Source organism: Sciurus carolinensis, chromosome 4 (assembly GCF_902686445.1).
Source record: "Sciurus carolinensis chromosome 4, mSciCar1.2, whole genome shotgun sequence".
Classification (NCBI taxonomy): domain Eukaryota; kingdom Metazoa; phylum Chordata; class Mammalia; order Rodentia; family Sciuridae; genus Sciurus; species Sciurus carolinensis.
The window spans coordinates 27171910-27186448 of NC_062216.1; the positions used below are offsets into that span (position 1 = coordinate 27171910).

At 37.9% G+C, this 14539-nt stretch overlaps 1 protein-coding gene across 1 annotated transcript in view; it reads left to right on the forward strand.

Moving 5' to 3' along the window:
- Positions 1-14539, forward strand: part of Galntl6 (polypeptide N-acetylgalactosaminyltransferase like 6) — a 1064176-nt gene that overhangs the window by 1023146 nt on the left and 26491 nt on the right. Inside the window, exon 11 of the mRNA XM_047550007.1 lies at positions 14302-14418. Within this exon, the coding sequence (XP_047405963.1) occupies positions 14302-14418 (117 nt within the window). The remainder of the gene's footprint in view (positions 1-14301; positions 14419-14539) is intronic.

The window sequence follows — 14539 nt, forward strand, 5'->3', positions numbered from 1 at the left end:
GCATTTCTTCCCCTGATCTCTCTTCCAAATTTCACATTTCAGGATGCTTACATATTGGTGTTACAAAGATATCTCAAACTCCACGTATCTTCTTCATTATATGCATGTAAACAGTTATCAATATCTCAAATTACTATCTGGAAAAAAGTGTCTCTGGAATACATCTCTTCCTTTAAATACATATGTTCTTTGAATATATGAATATGCTACTACTACTACACAGTTTAGATTTCTGTTACCAATTAGAACTAGCTCCCATGTTTACACTTGCATAAATTTCCACCTCTTTCCTATAATCACCAGAATGTACTGTCTAAAACAAAGTTTTCTTTGTTTTACACCTAATAATCTCTTTGCTACAGAATAAGGTCAATATCCCTTTATGCTGATAATCAAGCATAAAGGTTCCTTTACAAAACAGCACCAATCTACCTCTCAAGTCTCATTTCTTACTTTACCCCAATACTACTACTACTATTATGAAAGGTTAACATTTATTAAGCATCTAATAATAGGTCAGATACTAATAAGCACCTTATTGTACAATCTCAGTTTAATACATCAAATTTATGAAGCGCTGCTTTCTTCATGTAACACAAGACAACTGAGGTAAAAAGAAGTTTAGTTACTTGCATAAGGTCACCCAGCTAGGAATGGGTGAAATCAAACAACAAACCTGGGAAATCTAACTCCAGAATTTGTGCTCCTAATCACTACATTATATGTCCTTCTAAAAATAAATAAAAGTAGGAATCAGTTTAGCCAATGAGGTGAAATACTGGTACCCTGACAACTACAAAGCATTGTTTTAAGAAATTTCTTTAAGATCTAAATAAATAGAACAATTTCCCACTTTTATGGATTGGATAATTTAATACTGTTGAGTAGCAATACTACCCAAAGGGAGCTACAGATTCTATGCGATCTCTATCAAAATTCCAATGACCTTGGGATTTTTTGCAAAAATAGAACACCCATCCTAAAATTCAAATGAAATAGCAAGAGACCTAACAAATGAAAATAAACTTTAACTTGTAGAACTTAGAAAACTCACACTTCCTAATTTTGAAACATAATATAAAAAGCTATAATAATTTTTAAAAATTGTGGTACAGGAATAAAAACAGACAACCAATAAAATAGAATAGATTGCCAAGAGATAAACCATAACATATATGATAAATTAATTATTGTTCATCAAATGGTTGTGGGAAAACTGGATATCCACTGCTAGTGGATTGAATTATAGATCTCAAAAACTCATACACTGAAGTCTGAATCACCTGTACATCAGAGTGTAACCCTATTTGGAAACAGTTTACTAATAATCTTAATTAATTTAAATGAGAGCATACTAAATAGTGTGAACACCAAATCAAATATGACTAGTGTCCTTATTAAAAGGGGAAATTGAGACCAACACATACAAAGGAGAACACCCTATGAACATGAAAGCAAAAACCAGGGTGATATGTCTACAAACCAAAGCATGCCCAAAGATTTCCACAAGCCACCAAAAGCTAGAACAAAGGCATGGAACCTGAGACCTCCCTCATAACCCTCAGAAGAAGTGAATCATTCCAATACCTTGATCTTGTACTTCAAGCCTTCAAACTGTGAGACTATAGGTTTATTTTATTAATTCACCCAGTGTGTGGTACTTTGTTATGGCAGCCCCAGCAAAATAATAAACTCACAAGCCGAAGAATCAGGATGAAGTTAACTTTACATCAGAAGAAAATGTAACTCTAAATGGATCAAATAAATTGCTATAAGAGGTGAAGCTATGAAAGTCTTAGACTAGAACAAGGGAAATCTCCCTGGCACTGAATTTGGCAATGACTTCTTAAACGTGACACCAAAAACACAAATAACAAAAGAAAAAGAAAAATATCAGAGTTCATCAAAATTAAAACTTTTGTCTATCAAAAGCACTATCAACAGAGTGAAAAGGCAACTCACTGAATGAGAAAAAAATTGCCTATCATATATATATATATATATATATATATATATATATGTAATTGCCTATCACATATATATATATATATATAATAAGGAATTGATATCCAGAATATATAGACTCCTAAAAACTCAACAACAGAAACATAAACAACTCAAAGAGTGGGCAAAATACTTGAATAGACATTTATCCAAAGAAGGTGTACAAAGGTTCATGAAAAACTGTTCAACATCATTAGTCATTAGGGAAATGCAAATGAAAACCACAATAAGATACTACTGCACACCCACTAGGATGGCTGTTATAATTTTAAAAAGTGGAGAACAACAAGTATTGGCAAGGATGTATAGAAATCGAAACCATTATGCATTCCTGGCAGGAATATAAAATGGTACAGCCACTGTGGAAAAGTAGTTGGCAGTTCCTTCAAAAAGTTAAATATAGAATTACTATATGACCCAGAAATTCTACTCCTAAATATAAACCAAAAAGAATTCAAACTGAGGAAGAGAGCAGATTTGTATGCCAATGTTCACAGCAGAATTATTCATAGTAGGTGAAAACAACCCAAGTGTCCATCAATAGATAAACAAATGGATAAACACACATGGTGTGTGTGTGTGTGTAAATATCATTCTGCCTTAAAAAAGGAATGAAGTTCTAATACATACAACATGGGTAAAACTTGAAAACGCTGTGCTAAGTGAAATAAGTCGGACACAAAATTACAAATGTGGGAAGCCATCCATGTTTAACAGAATCAGGCTTGACTGCGCCACAAGATACAGAGATCTGATTTCCAGGAACTGGCAGTCAAGAGAGACTGTCTCAGGCAACCAGGGAGTAGGTGACCCTGAACAGAGGTGGCTCAGCCCTGAGAATATGCTAATTCTCTAAGAAAATGGCTTCCCTAACTTCACCCCATCCTGTTCCTCACAAAAGAGGCCCCTCTCTGGTCCAGGCCCCTTTACCTATGCAACTGTAGATAAAGAAGAAGGTGGAGTCCTCCATCTTATTGGAGGCCTGATCCATCACACCTCCTTCCATTTAAAAAGAGTATTGGTTCTTGTACTTATTGACTAGATAAGTTCATTAGTAATTAATCAATCACCAGTACCATCATCCTTCAACAGAAACACTTCCCCTCATCCATGCAGGATGTAGAAAACCCCCCAGAGACAAACATGGAATGATCTCACTTATATGGGGTATCTAGACCAAGTAAATTCATAGAGTCAGTAGAACAGACATTACCAGGGGTTGGGAATTATTAATGGCTTAACAAATATTGTTTGGGGTAATGAAAGAAGTTTAGAAATAGTGGTGATGGTAAATACACAGCATTTTAAATGTATTTGATGTCACTGAATTAAATGCTTAAAATGGTTAAAATGGTCAAGAAATATATACACACACACATATATACACATATACATATATACACACACATATATGTATATCCATATATGTACATATATGTGTATGTATATATGTAGTGTATATCTATATACATAGATATACATTATTTTTATAAAGTTTAGTCTTTGCCTCAGTAGATGTCAAAAACCTATGAAACTGGAAAGGAGAAGAAAGGAGTAGGATATTCAGTATCTAGGGATAGAATACAGACATCATTAATTTACTGGGGGGAAAGGAAGAGGGAGAAGAACAGCGTGACACTGGAATTTCCAGGTTGAGATCTTAGGAGACCATAAGTGACATTATCAAGATTAACTGAGGCCAACTGAAGAACAGGTCTGGAGTGATGGATCAGGTCTTCAGTTGTGATCTCTTTGTATTTGAAGTGCTTGTGGGACATCCAAAGTACAACGGAAATGTGATCTGTCTATGCCAGTCACCCATTTGCCATCACAGATGACTCAGCTGAAAAAGAAAACATTTCCTGATCTATTGTCATGTAAAACTAAAAAGAACCAAACAAACAACAAAAACAAACAAAAAAATATTCCTGACCATTTATGATGTAGCAGACCCTGTGCTTAGCACTTTGCATGCATCCATGTAATCCTCGCAACTACCATCTGAGGCATGATTGCCCTCGTTTTACAGACCTTAAACCGAGTCAGACCAAATCATTCACCATCCCCTAAAAGAAATGCCTTGCAGTCGTCTCCAAGATGGCACTGAAAGCAAAGAAGGAAGCTTGCTCCTCCCAAACTGAAACCACAGTAAAACTCTGAAAAGCCAGGAAGGTAATGCTGGAAGGTGTACACAGTCAAAAAAAAAAAAAAAAAAAAAAAAATCCACATGTCCCCCAGTTGCTGCACCTCAAGACAAATTGTGGATCCAAAGACAGTCTGAATATCCTGGGAAGAACACCTCCAGGAGAAACAATCTTAAAATTAACCACTCCATCATCAAGTTCCCCCTGAGCACACTGAGCTGCCATGAAGAAGCTCGAAGACAGCATACTCAGGCTCACTGCAGATGTCAAGGCAAACAGTCACCAGAAGAGACTAGGAAGACGCTCCGTGAGACTGAGTGGCCAAGGCCAACACCGTGATCAGGCCAGAAGGAAAGAAAAAGTCATATGTTCATTTGGCTCCTGATTACGATACTTTGGATGTTGCCAACAAAATCAGGATGATATTAGCTGACTAATTCTAAACAAACACTGTTTTTACCATTAAAAAAAGACTGGGTGTGTAGCTCAGTGGTAGAGCATGTGCTTAACATGCACACACACACACACACACACACACAAATACACACACACAAACTCCTTATACTGTCAAACGTCAACATTTGTGTTTATTTCTGATCCCTATGGCTACAGGGATCACTCTCTATATTCAGTCCTACCCCAATGTCAGCAGTTCCAAGTGCTTCAGTTTATCTTGCTCAGAATTGATCATTTCCCCCTCAAACTGCACTTAGCATTTTGGCTCTTAAGAAGATGACTTCAAGGGCTGGGGAGATCGCTCAGTCAGTAGAGTGCTTGCTTGCCTTGTAAGCACAAGGCCCTGGGTTTGGTCCCCAGCACCAAAAAAAGAAGATGACTTCAGAGTACAGTCTTCCCCAAGAACCTTGTAGGTTCCTGGAGAGCAGCAGTCATTTTTTCTTAGTCTTCGAGTTTCCCTTCATGCTTCCCAAAGTGCCTATCCTTCAGAAAAACACCTCGAATGTTAACATTTTTACAAACGGAAGAACTGAGTTTTTTTTTTAAATTATTTTTTTTTTATTTTTTACAGACTGCATTTTGATTCATTGTACATAAATGGGGTACATCGTTTCATTTCTATGGTTGTACACGATGCAGATTCATACCATTCTTGTAATCATATATGTACATAGAGTCATGATGTCTGTCTCATTCCATGATTTTTCATAACTGCCCCCTATTTCCTTCTACATAAAGTTCCTCCATTCTTCTCTCACTTCTCTCACTCCCCATCCCGCCACCCCCATTATATATCATCCTCCACTTATCAGGGAAAACATTCAGCCTTAGGTTTTTTGGGATTGGCTTATTTCACTAGCATGATATTCTCCAATTCCATCCATTTATTTGCAAATGCCATAATATTATTCTTCTTTATGGCTGAATAGTATTCCATTGTGTATATATACCACAGTTTCTTTATCCATTCCTCTGTTGAAGGGCATCTAAGTTGGTTCCACAATCTAGCTATTGTGAATTGAGCCGCTATAAACATTGATGTGGCTGTGTTACTTACTGTAGTACACTAATTTTAAGTCCTTTGGGTACAAACCGAGGAGTGGGATAACTGGGTCAAAAGGTGGGTCCATTCCAAATTTTCTGGGGATTCTCCACACTGCTTTCCAGAATGGCTATACCAATTTGCACCTCCACCAGCATTGTAAAACTGTGCCTTTTCCCCCACATCCACGCCAACATCTATTATTGTTTGTGTTCTTGATAATAGCCATTCTAACTAGAGTAAGATGAAATCTTAGAGTTGTTTTAATTTGCATTTCTCTAATTACTAGAGATGTTGAACACTTTTCATTTATTTATTAATTGCCTGTATGTCTTCTTCTGTAAAGTGTCTGTCCAGTTTCTTGGCCCATTTAGTGATTGGGTTCTTTGTATTTTTGGTGTAAAGTTTTGTAAGTTCTTTATGAATTTTGGAGATAAGTGTTCTATCTGAAGTGCGTATGTAAAAGATTTCCTCCCACTCTGTAGATTCTCTTTTCACATTATTGATTGTATCCTTTACTGAGAAAAAGCTTTTTAGTTTGAGTCCATCCCATTTATTGATTCTCGCTTTGATTTTTTGTGCTTTGGGAGTCTTGTTAAGGAAGTCTGATCCTAAGCCAACATGATGTATATTCGGGCCTACTTTGTCTTCTATTTGGTGCAGGGTCTCTGGTCTAATTCCTAAGTCCTTGATCCATTTTGAGTTGAGTTTTGTGCAGAGTGAGAGATAGAGGTTTAATTTCATTGCACTGCATATGAATTTCCAGTTTTGCCAGCACCATTTGTTGAACAAGCTATCTTTTCTCCATTGTATGTTTTTGGCTCCTTTGTCCAGAACGAGGTAACTGTATTTATGTGGGTTCATCTCTGTGTCTTCTGTTCTGTACCATTGGTCTGCCTGTCTATTTTGGTACCAATACCAAGCTATTTTGTTACTATTGCTCTGTAGTATAGTTTAAGGTCTGGTATTGTGATACCTCCTCCTTCACTTCTTCTGCTCAGGATTGTCTTGGCTATTCGAGGTCTCTTATTCTTCCAGATGAAGTTCATGATTGCTTTCTCTATTTCTATGAGGAATGTCATTGGGATTTTAATTGGAGTTGCATTGAATCTGTATAGACCTTTGGTAGAATGGCCATTTTGACAATATTAATTCTGCCTATCCAAAAACATGGGAGATCTTTCCATCTTCTGAGGTTTTCTTCAATTTCTTTCTTTAGTGTTCTGTAGTTCTCATTGTACAGGTCTTCCACCTCTTTTGTTAGATTGATTCCCAAGTTTTTTTTGCTTTTTGTTTTTTTTTTTTTTTAGGCTATTGTGAATATAGCAGTTTTCCTAATTTCTCTTTCAGAGGATTCATCACTTATGAATAGAAATGCATTAGATTTCTGTATACTGATTTGATATTCTGCTCCTTTGCTGAATTCATTCATTAGTTCTAGTAGTTTTCTAGTGGAATTTTTTGGATCCTCTAAATATAGAATCATGTCATCAGAAAATAGTGACAGCTTGAGTTCTTCTTTTCCTATTTGTATCCCTTTAATTTCTTTGGTCTGTCTAATTGCTCTGGTTAGTGTTTCAAGGACGATGTTGAATTGAAGTGGTGAAAGAGGGCATCCCTATCTTGTTCTAGTTTTTAGAGGAAATGCTTTCAGTTTTTCTCCATTAAGAATGATGTTGACCTTGGACTTAGCATAGATAGCCTTTACAATATTGAAGTATGTTCCTACTATTCCTATTTTTTCTAGTGTTTTGGTTATGAAGGCGTGCTGTATTTTATCAAATGTTTTCTCAGCATCTATTGAAATAATCATATGATTCTTAACTTCAAGTCTATTGACATAATGAATTACATTTATTGATTTCCAGATGTTGAACCAACCTTGCATCTCTGAGATAAACCCCACTTGATCATGGTGCACTATCTTTTTAATATATTTTTGTATGTTATTTGCCAATATTTTGTTAAGGATTTTTGCATCTATGTTATCAGGGATATTGGTTTAAAGTTTTCTTTTCTTGATGAGTCTTTGTCTGTTTTTGGTATCAGAGTAATACTAGCCTCATAGAATGAATTTGGAAGGTTTCCCTCCTTTTCTATTTCCTGGAATACTTTGAGGAGTGTTGGAATGAGCTGTTCTTTAAAGGTCTTGTAGAATTCGGCTCAGAATCCATCCAGTCCTTGACTTTTCTTGGTTGGTAGGCTTTCGATGGCTTCTTCTATTTCAGTGCTTGAAATTGATCTGTTTAAATTGTGTACATCTTCCTGATTCAGTTTGGGAGGATCATGTCTCTAAAATTTGTCGATGTCTTTGATATTTTCTATTGGGTTGAAGTATAGATTTTCAAAGTAGCTTCTAATTATGTCATATATTTCAATGGTGTCTGTAGTGATCCTTCCTTTTTCATCACAAATTCTAGTAATTTGAGTTTTCTCTCTCCTCTTCGTTAGTGTGGCTAAGGGTTTATCGATTTTGTTTACTTTTTCAAAGAATCACCTTTTTTGTTTTGTCAATTTTTTAAATCAATTCTCTCTTTTCAATTTCATTGATTTCAGCTGTGATTTTAATTATTTCCTGTCTTCTACTATTTTTGGTATTGATCTGTTCTTCTTTTTCTAGGGCTTTGAGATGTAATGTTAGGTCATTTAGTTGTTGACTTTTTATTTTTGTAATGTATGAGCTCAATGCAATGAACTTTCCTCTTAGTACTGCTTTCAGAGTGTCCCAGAGACAATCATTGATAATACAATCATTGATTGTATTATTTAGTTCTGTAGTTTCTTTGTTCAGTTTTTGTTTGGAGGATCTATCCAGTGGGTGAGAGCAGTGTGTTAAAGTCCCCCACTATTATTGTGTTTTGGTCTATTCGATTCTCAAAATTGAGAAGGGTTTGTTTGATGTACATAGATAATCCATTATTTGGGGCATAAATATTTAAAATCATTATGTCTTGCTGGTTTATGGTTCCCTGGAACAGTATGAAATGTCCTTCTTTATCCCTTCTGACTAACTTAAGTTTGAAGTCCACTTTATCTGGTATAAGGATGGAGACCCCTGCTTTTTTACTGAATCCATGTGCATGGTATGTTTTTCCCCATCCTTTCACCTTTCATCTGTGGATATCTTTGTCTATGAGATGAGTCTCTTGAAGGCAGCATATTGTTGGATCTTTCTTTTTAATCCAATCTGCCAGTCTATGTCTTTTGATTATTGAGTTTAGGTCATTAACATTCAGGGTTATTATAATGATATGATTTGTATTCCTGGTCATTTTGGCTTATTTTTGGTTCTTAACTTGACTTGGTTTCTCCTTTGATTGACTTTTCCTTTAGCATAGTTCCTCCCTTGCTGACTTGTATTGTTGTTTTTCACTTCCATGAAAGTGAATGCATGATTTCTTAACATCTCAGTTTGTTCAACTTTATTTTCAAGATTAAATATTTTGCCTGAGATTCTTCTTCCTCGAGATCTATTCTGTTGGTGATGCTTTCTATTGAGTTTTTAATTTGGTTTATTGTTTCTTTTATTTCAAGTATTTCCTTTTTTTTTCAGAATCTCTATCTCTTTGTTGAAGTGTTCTTTTGCTTCCTGCATTTGCTCTTTTAACTGTTTATTGGAATGATCACATATTGCCTGCATTTGCTCTCTTACCTCATCCTTTGCTTCATGGATCTTTTTAATTATGAAGATTATAAACACTTTTTCTGTCATTTTTACTGCCATGCTGTCATTGGATTCTACCAAAATAGCATCTTGGTTTGTTAGGGACACTTCCCGTTTTTTCTTATTGTTTCTGTATATTCCCCTCTAGCAGTGAAGATCTGAGGTACTAAAGTTTCCCTCCTGCAGGCTTACTGTAATCCTACAGTTTTCCAATACCTCTCCTTTGAAGGGGAGATCAATATTAGCATCCAACACAGAGAAAATGCAGCCCTGAACCAGACAGCACCTATAAAGACTTTAACATTATTATAATAAACAGGATGAGTTTGATTATTATTTACAGAATTTCTAGTGGTGAACAAAGAGAATGGGGAGGGGTGTAGGATGTAAGTGAGTAAATAGAGGTACCTGTCAAAGGGCCTCCAGTCTCTCGTAGGTGTCTCAGGAAGGGAGCTGCCCTTCCAACAATGGTGGCCACGCCCTCAGGAATAATTCAAAACACCTGCACCAGCCTCCAAAGAAGCTGGGGAGCCCCAGCACAGGTGCACCGAGTCAGCGCAGGGGGCAGGCAGGTGCAGTGTCTGGCATCATTCTGCGGTGAGGGTGGCAGGCGGACTCAAGAACTGAGCTCTAAAAAGGAGTTCAAGTCTAAGGTTATAGGGAAACTCATTCGTACCTCCTGAGCAGAATCCAGACCCTCTGGGTCTCCATTTGGTTCTCTCTGCCATCTATACTAGTGACTTCTCTCTTTCTAGCTCTGTTTATAAATTTGCCTTCTGAAATCACTCACACTTCATGAAGGGGAGCATCTTAATTCCTTTTGCCTTTTTAAAAATTTACAACTGCCAGGCGCAGTGGCATATGCCTATAATTTCAGTGACTCAGGAGGCTCAAGCAGGAAGATCACGAGTTCAAAGCCAGCCTCAGCAAAAGCAAGGTGCTAAGCAAACTCAGTGAGACCCTGTGTCTAAATAAAATACAAAATAGGGCTGGGGCTGTGGTTTAGTGGTCGAGTGCCCCTGAGTTCATTCCCCGGTACTCAAAAAAAAAAAAAAAAAAAATTGCAGACAGAAATATTGGCAGTCTCAAGCTTCTCTTCCACCCCTGTTCTCTGTAACATCCTGACTAGAGCATAAGATGCTCAAAGGAGGAGATGATTCTTTCCAATTCTTCACTCTATACCTAGTATCTAGCCCAGTGCCTGGATATAGCTTGTACTCAATAAATATTTGTGGAATGAGTAGTGAACCACTGCTTTACTAAAAAGACCCAGGCCATTGGGAGGAATTAGAAAACCATGAGCTCTCATTTGTTGAGTCAAGACCTCTGTCTCTAAAGTCAACTGCAGGACCTGTCCCACATCTACTAGTCACCTTGCCATTTGTACCACACTCTGTTTCTCTAGTATCTCTTTTCTAAAAGCCTCTCATGTCAGGAGGAAATAAACCTATGTTAGAGTTGAGCCTGAGTCCTCTTGCATGCCTAAAGAGAACATTTGCCCCCTGCTAGACCTCTTCCCAATTCTCTACCCAAAAGGAATTCATCTCTAGAACCCACATCTATAATCCTCTTCCCTGGTTTTTCTCCTTCTTCTCACCCACTCCTAGCCAAATACCACCTCACTTCCTAATCCTGTTCAGCCTCTCAGGACTCCTGAACACAGTGTTCATAATGTCAAGCCCTAAAGCTGAACATGAAATGAGTGAAGCTTGAAAATGATCTCTTCTGTCATAGATTTATTCAGTATTCCACCTCTAGATTTGAGGTGTGTGAGTTGCTATGCCTTCAACCATAGTTACAGAGCCTGTGATGAAAAAAATTCAAATCATTTCCAATGCTCTTGTCTATGTTTTTAAAAAAACCTTATTCCAGTGAATAAACAAGTTGTAGGATCAGTTCTCTTGGAATTGTATTCGCCTGTTTATTTTGATGGAGTTGTGCTTGGAGCAGAAGAAGAAGCTAGGAATGTGTGCAGAAGAGGTGGTGATAAGAAGATAAGGGGGAGAGAAGTGAGAAAGGCCGGATATTAGTCTTATCTCCAGCTGCCTACCTTATCCTGTAGTGAACTCTCAGCATTTCCTCTCTGGCACAACTTTTTGCTGGAATTTACACAGATGTAGACAATTATGCCTTTGAAACTTGAAATTTGGCTTTCAAAGCAGTTTATCCCTTTGTCTACACAGATGCCATTTAAGTGAGAATTTAGAAAATTGGAGAATTTAGAAAATGGTATCCTCCATCCTGGCCAATCCTTTCGAGCTCATAAGATATGAAAACAAGAGGAGGGTCTCCCATAGGCTTGGTGTGCATCCACCATCAGATTTGGCAAGTTAATCACTTGGTGTCTTTGACTTATGCATGTTCTTGTCTTTCCCCTCTCCCAAAAGCTGAGTCCCTCCAGTGGGTGAGCTCAAATGCCAGCTCATCTAGGAAGTCAAACTTCACCCTCTGTGGCCATGTGACCATGAACCTACAAGCAGCTGCCCTCCCCCTACCCCAAATGTGAATCTAGACTCAAGTAGAAGCAATAATAGTGCTCCAAAGATGTCTTCAGCATATAAATTGATACTGGTTTCCTAAGAAGAGTGAATCTATGAGTTAAATCGCCCAGAAATGAATAGAGATGCCAGGCACATTGGCACACACCTATAATTTCAGGGACTCTAGAGGCCGAGACAGAAGGATTGCAAGTTTGAGGCCAGCCTCAGCAGCTTAAAGAAACTCTGATAAAAAGGATTAAAGATGTATTTCAGTGGTAAAGTGTCCCTGGGTTTTACCATAAAAATACATATAAATAATGAACAGAAAGATACCTGTCCAGAGTTCTATCAGGTGGTACTCAGGTCACAGACAGCTTGAAAAAATCAAAACACTGAGCTCCAATAAAAAGATAAAATAGGAGCTTTATAGCATGAATCAGACTCAAGATAGTGATAGCAAAATCTAACTTTCACCTCTGGTTGTTTCTGTTTTGCTAGAGAAACACCATCACATGTGAAGAAATTGATTTTACAAAAGGGGTTTTTGTTTTATTTTGTTTGGTTTTGGTTTTGGTTTTGGTTTTGGTTTTGGTTTTTGGTCCTGTGCAGGGATCAAACCCAATCTTGTGCATACCAGCCAAGCATGTTCCATCCAGCCCCAGAAGGGGCATATTATACTCTTGACTCCCAAAATCCCAATGAAAAGTTTCTCCCCAGTCCTTGTTTTAGGGAAAATGGAGAAATGGTAAAAGAAGTGAGTAAATTGGGTGCATTTTGAGGACCAGTCAAGTTCTTTCCCTGTGTTTTGGATCTCCCATGTTTCTGAGAAGAGGGATGAAATTCATTTATAAGAGGTAGGAAGCAAGCATTTTCCCTAATTCAGGCTTCAAATATGGAGTTGATGGGTTCCAGGAAAATGAAAACCAAAATCCTTGTATGTACCCATTTATAGTTTTGCTAGTTAGTTGTTTGGTTTTGCAAAATGTCATAACTTTCCTTGACTTCTCAGAGGTCTGTAGGCCAAACTAGGTTAGAAACTATAGTCCTGTATTCTGCTTTATTTCACATTCCCCTGACATCAAAGGCAGAGTCACTGAAACTAGAGGTCCAGTAGTGGAAGATGAACCCAAACTATTGCCAAGTTCCCTGAACAAGGAAACTCAGACCCATCACATTGATCTCCTCCCAAAAGATATTATACCAACTTCTATTCCTAGAGTAAATGAAATATGAACTATCTCCCTCCAGCACATCATCCCTGTCCCGCATCATTTATTCCTTTCATGATACCCAGTATTTTCACAACAACCTTCTCTCTGCTTCATTTCCCCCACTCAAATGGAATGCATCCTGTGGGGGACATTCTTCTGTTGTGAAGAAACTCCCAACCTTATCAATTCATTCCAGGCAAAAGTACTTGATGAAAATTGTCAGTTGGGTTCATCCTATTTTTATTCCCATTGTTAAACATACCTGAAGAGATTATCATAATTCAGGCCTAAAAAGAACCAAGATAATGGAGTGCATCTAGTTTGTACACTAAGTAACCAACTACAAACATGATCCAACTCTATCCTGGGTTGTGGTGTGACACCAACTGGAGGATTGGTGAAATCTTAAGGGAGGAAGATTTGGCGAAGGAATGTCTCTGTCCAGATTCTGTTGCTGCTCCTGATACCTTTCATTACCCACTCTTTTGCACCCCTAAAGTATTATTCAACATTTGGAAAGAAGTATCCTTCCTTTTTACTTATTTATTTTTTTTACTTTGTAACTTTTCAAAGTTCAAACTTCATGTAAAGAATCTGTATCCAGGAGCTGGGGAGATAGCTCAGTCAGTAGAGTGCTTGCCTTGCATGCACAAGGCCCTGGGTTCAATCCCTAGCACCGCAAAAAAAAAAAAAAAAAAGAAGAAGAATCTGTATCCATATCCAATACAGCATTTCATCAATAGATTGTCTTTCCCATTTTGCTCATCCTCTAGGGTGACATTTAATTCGTCACACAGGGGAAATGTTAAATGATGACAATAGGCATAGATCAAGACCCGTCACAGCCAACCTAGAACAAAAAGGTCACTATGTCCTCCTGCCCAGACCTATGCAGTGCTCTGTATCACCTGCTTGGGATTCTATCTCACTCCCCACCAGGATGGTAACGGTAGAAAGTTCTTAAAGCAGGAATATAACAAATTCCAAGTTAACTACTATGTGAAAAAGAACTCTCCCACTAGAGAGATGGAGAGTTCTCTGCTGCTCCCCATTCTGTATTATCAACACATTCCTTTGATGAGGTGAGCTGTAGGTCTGCTGTTTGACCAGCTCATATTCTTCCACATAAAAAGTAGCATGTTTAATTTCCTGCATTGTCTCCATAAATTGTGTTCAAACTCAAGGCATCAAGTTGATCAAAAAGACAGTAAGTTATTACCTAATCTACGGTAGGACTGTCAGGAACTAGCAATACAATAATAATTTTTTAAAAGTCCCCTGCTCAACGTCCTTTCCACAGATTCGGAACGTGGCAGCAAACCTCTGTGTGGACAGTAAGCACGGAGCCACAGGAACTGAGCTGAGGCTGGACATCTGCATCAAGGATGGTTCTGAAAGGACATGGTCCCATGAACAGGTAGGTGAGAAGTCACAGACCAGGAGGCCGGTGGGGGTCTGAGGCAGGAGTGGAGTGATGCAGTGGGAGCAAGTCTCCAGGTGGAGCACGTGGGACCTGGAAAAAGGTTGTGGATCTGTCA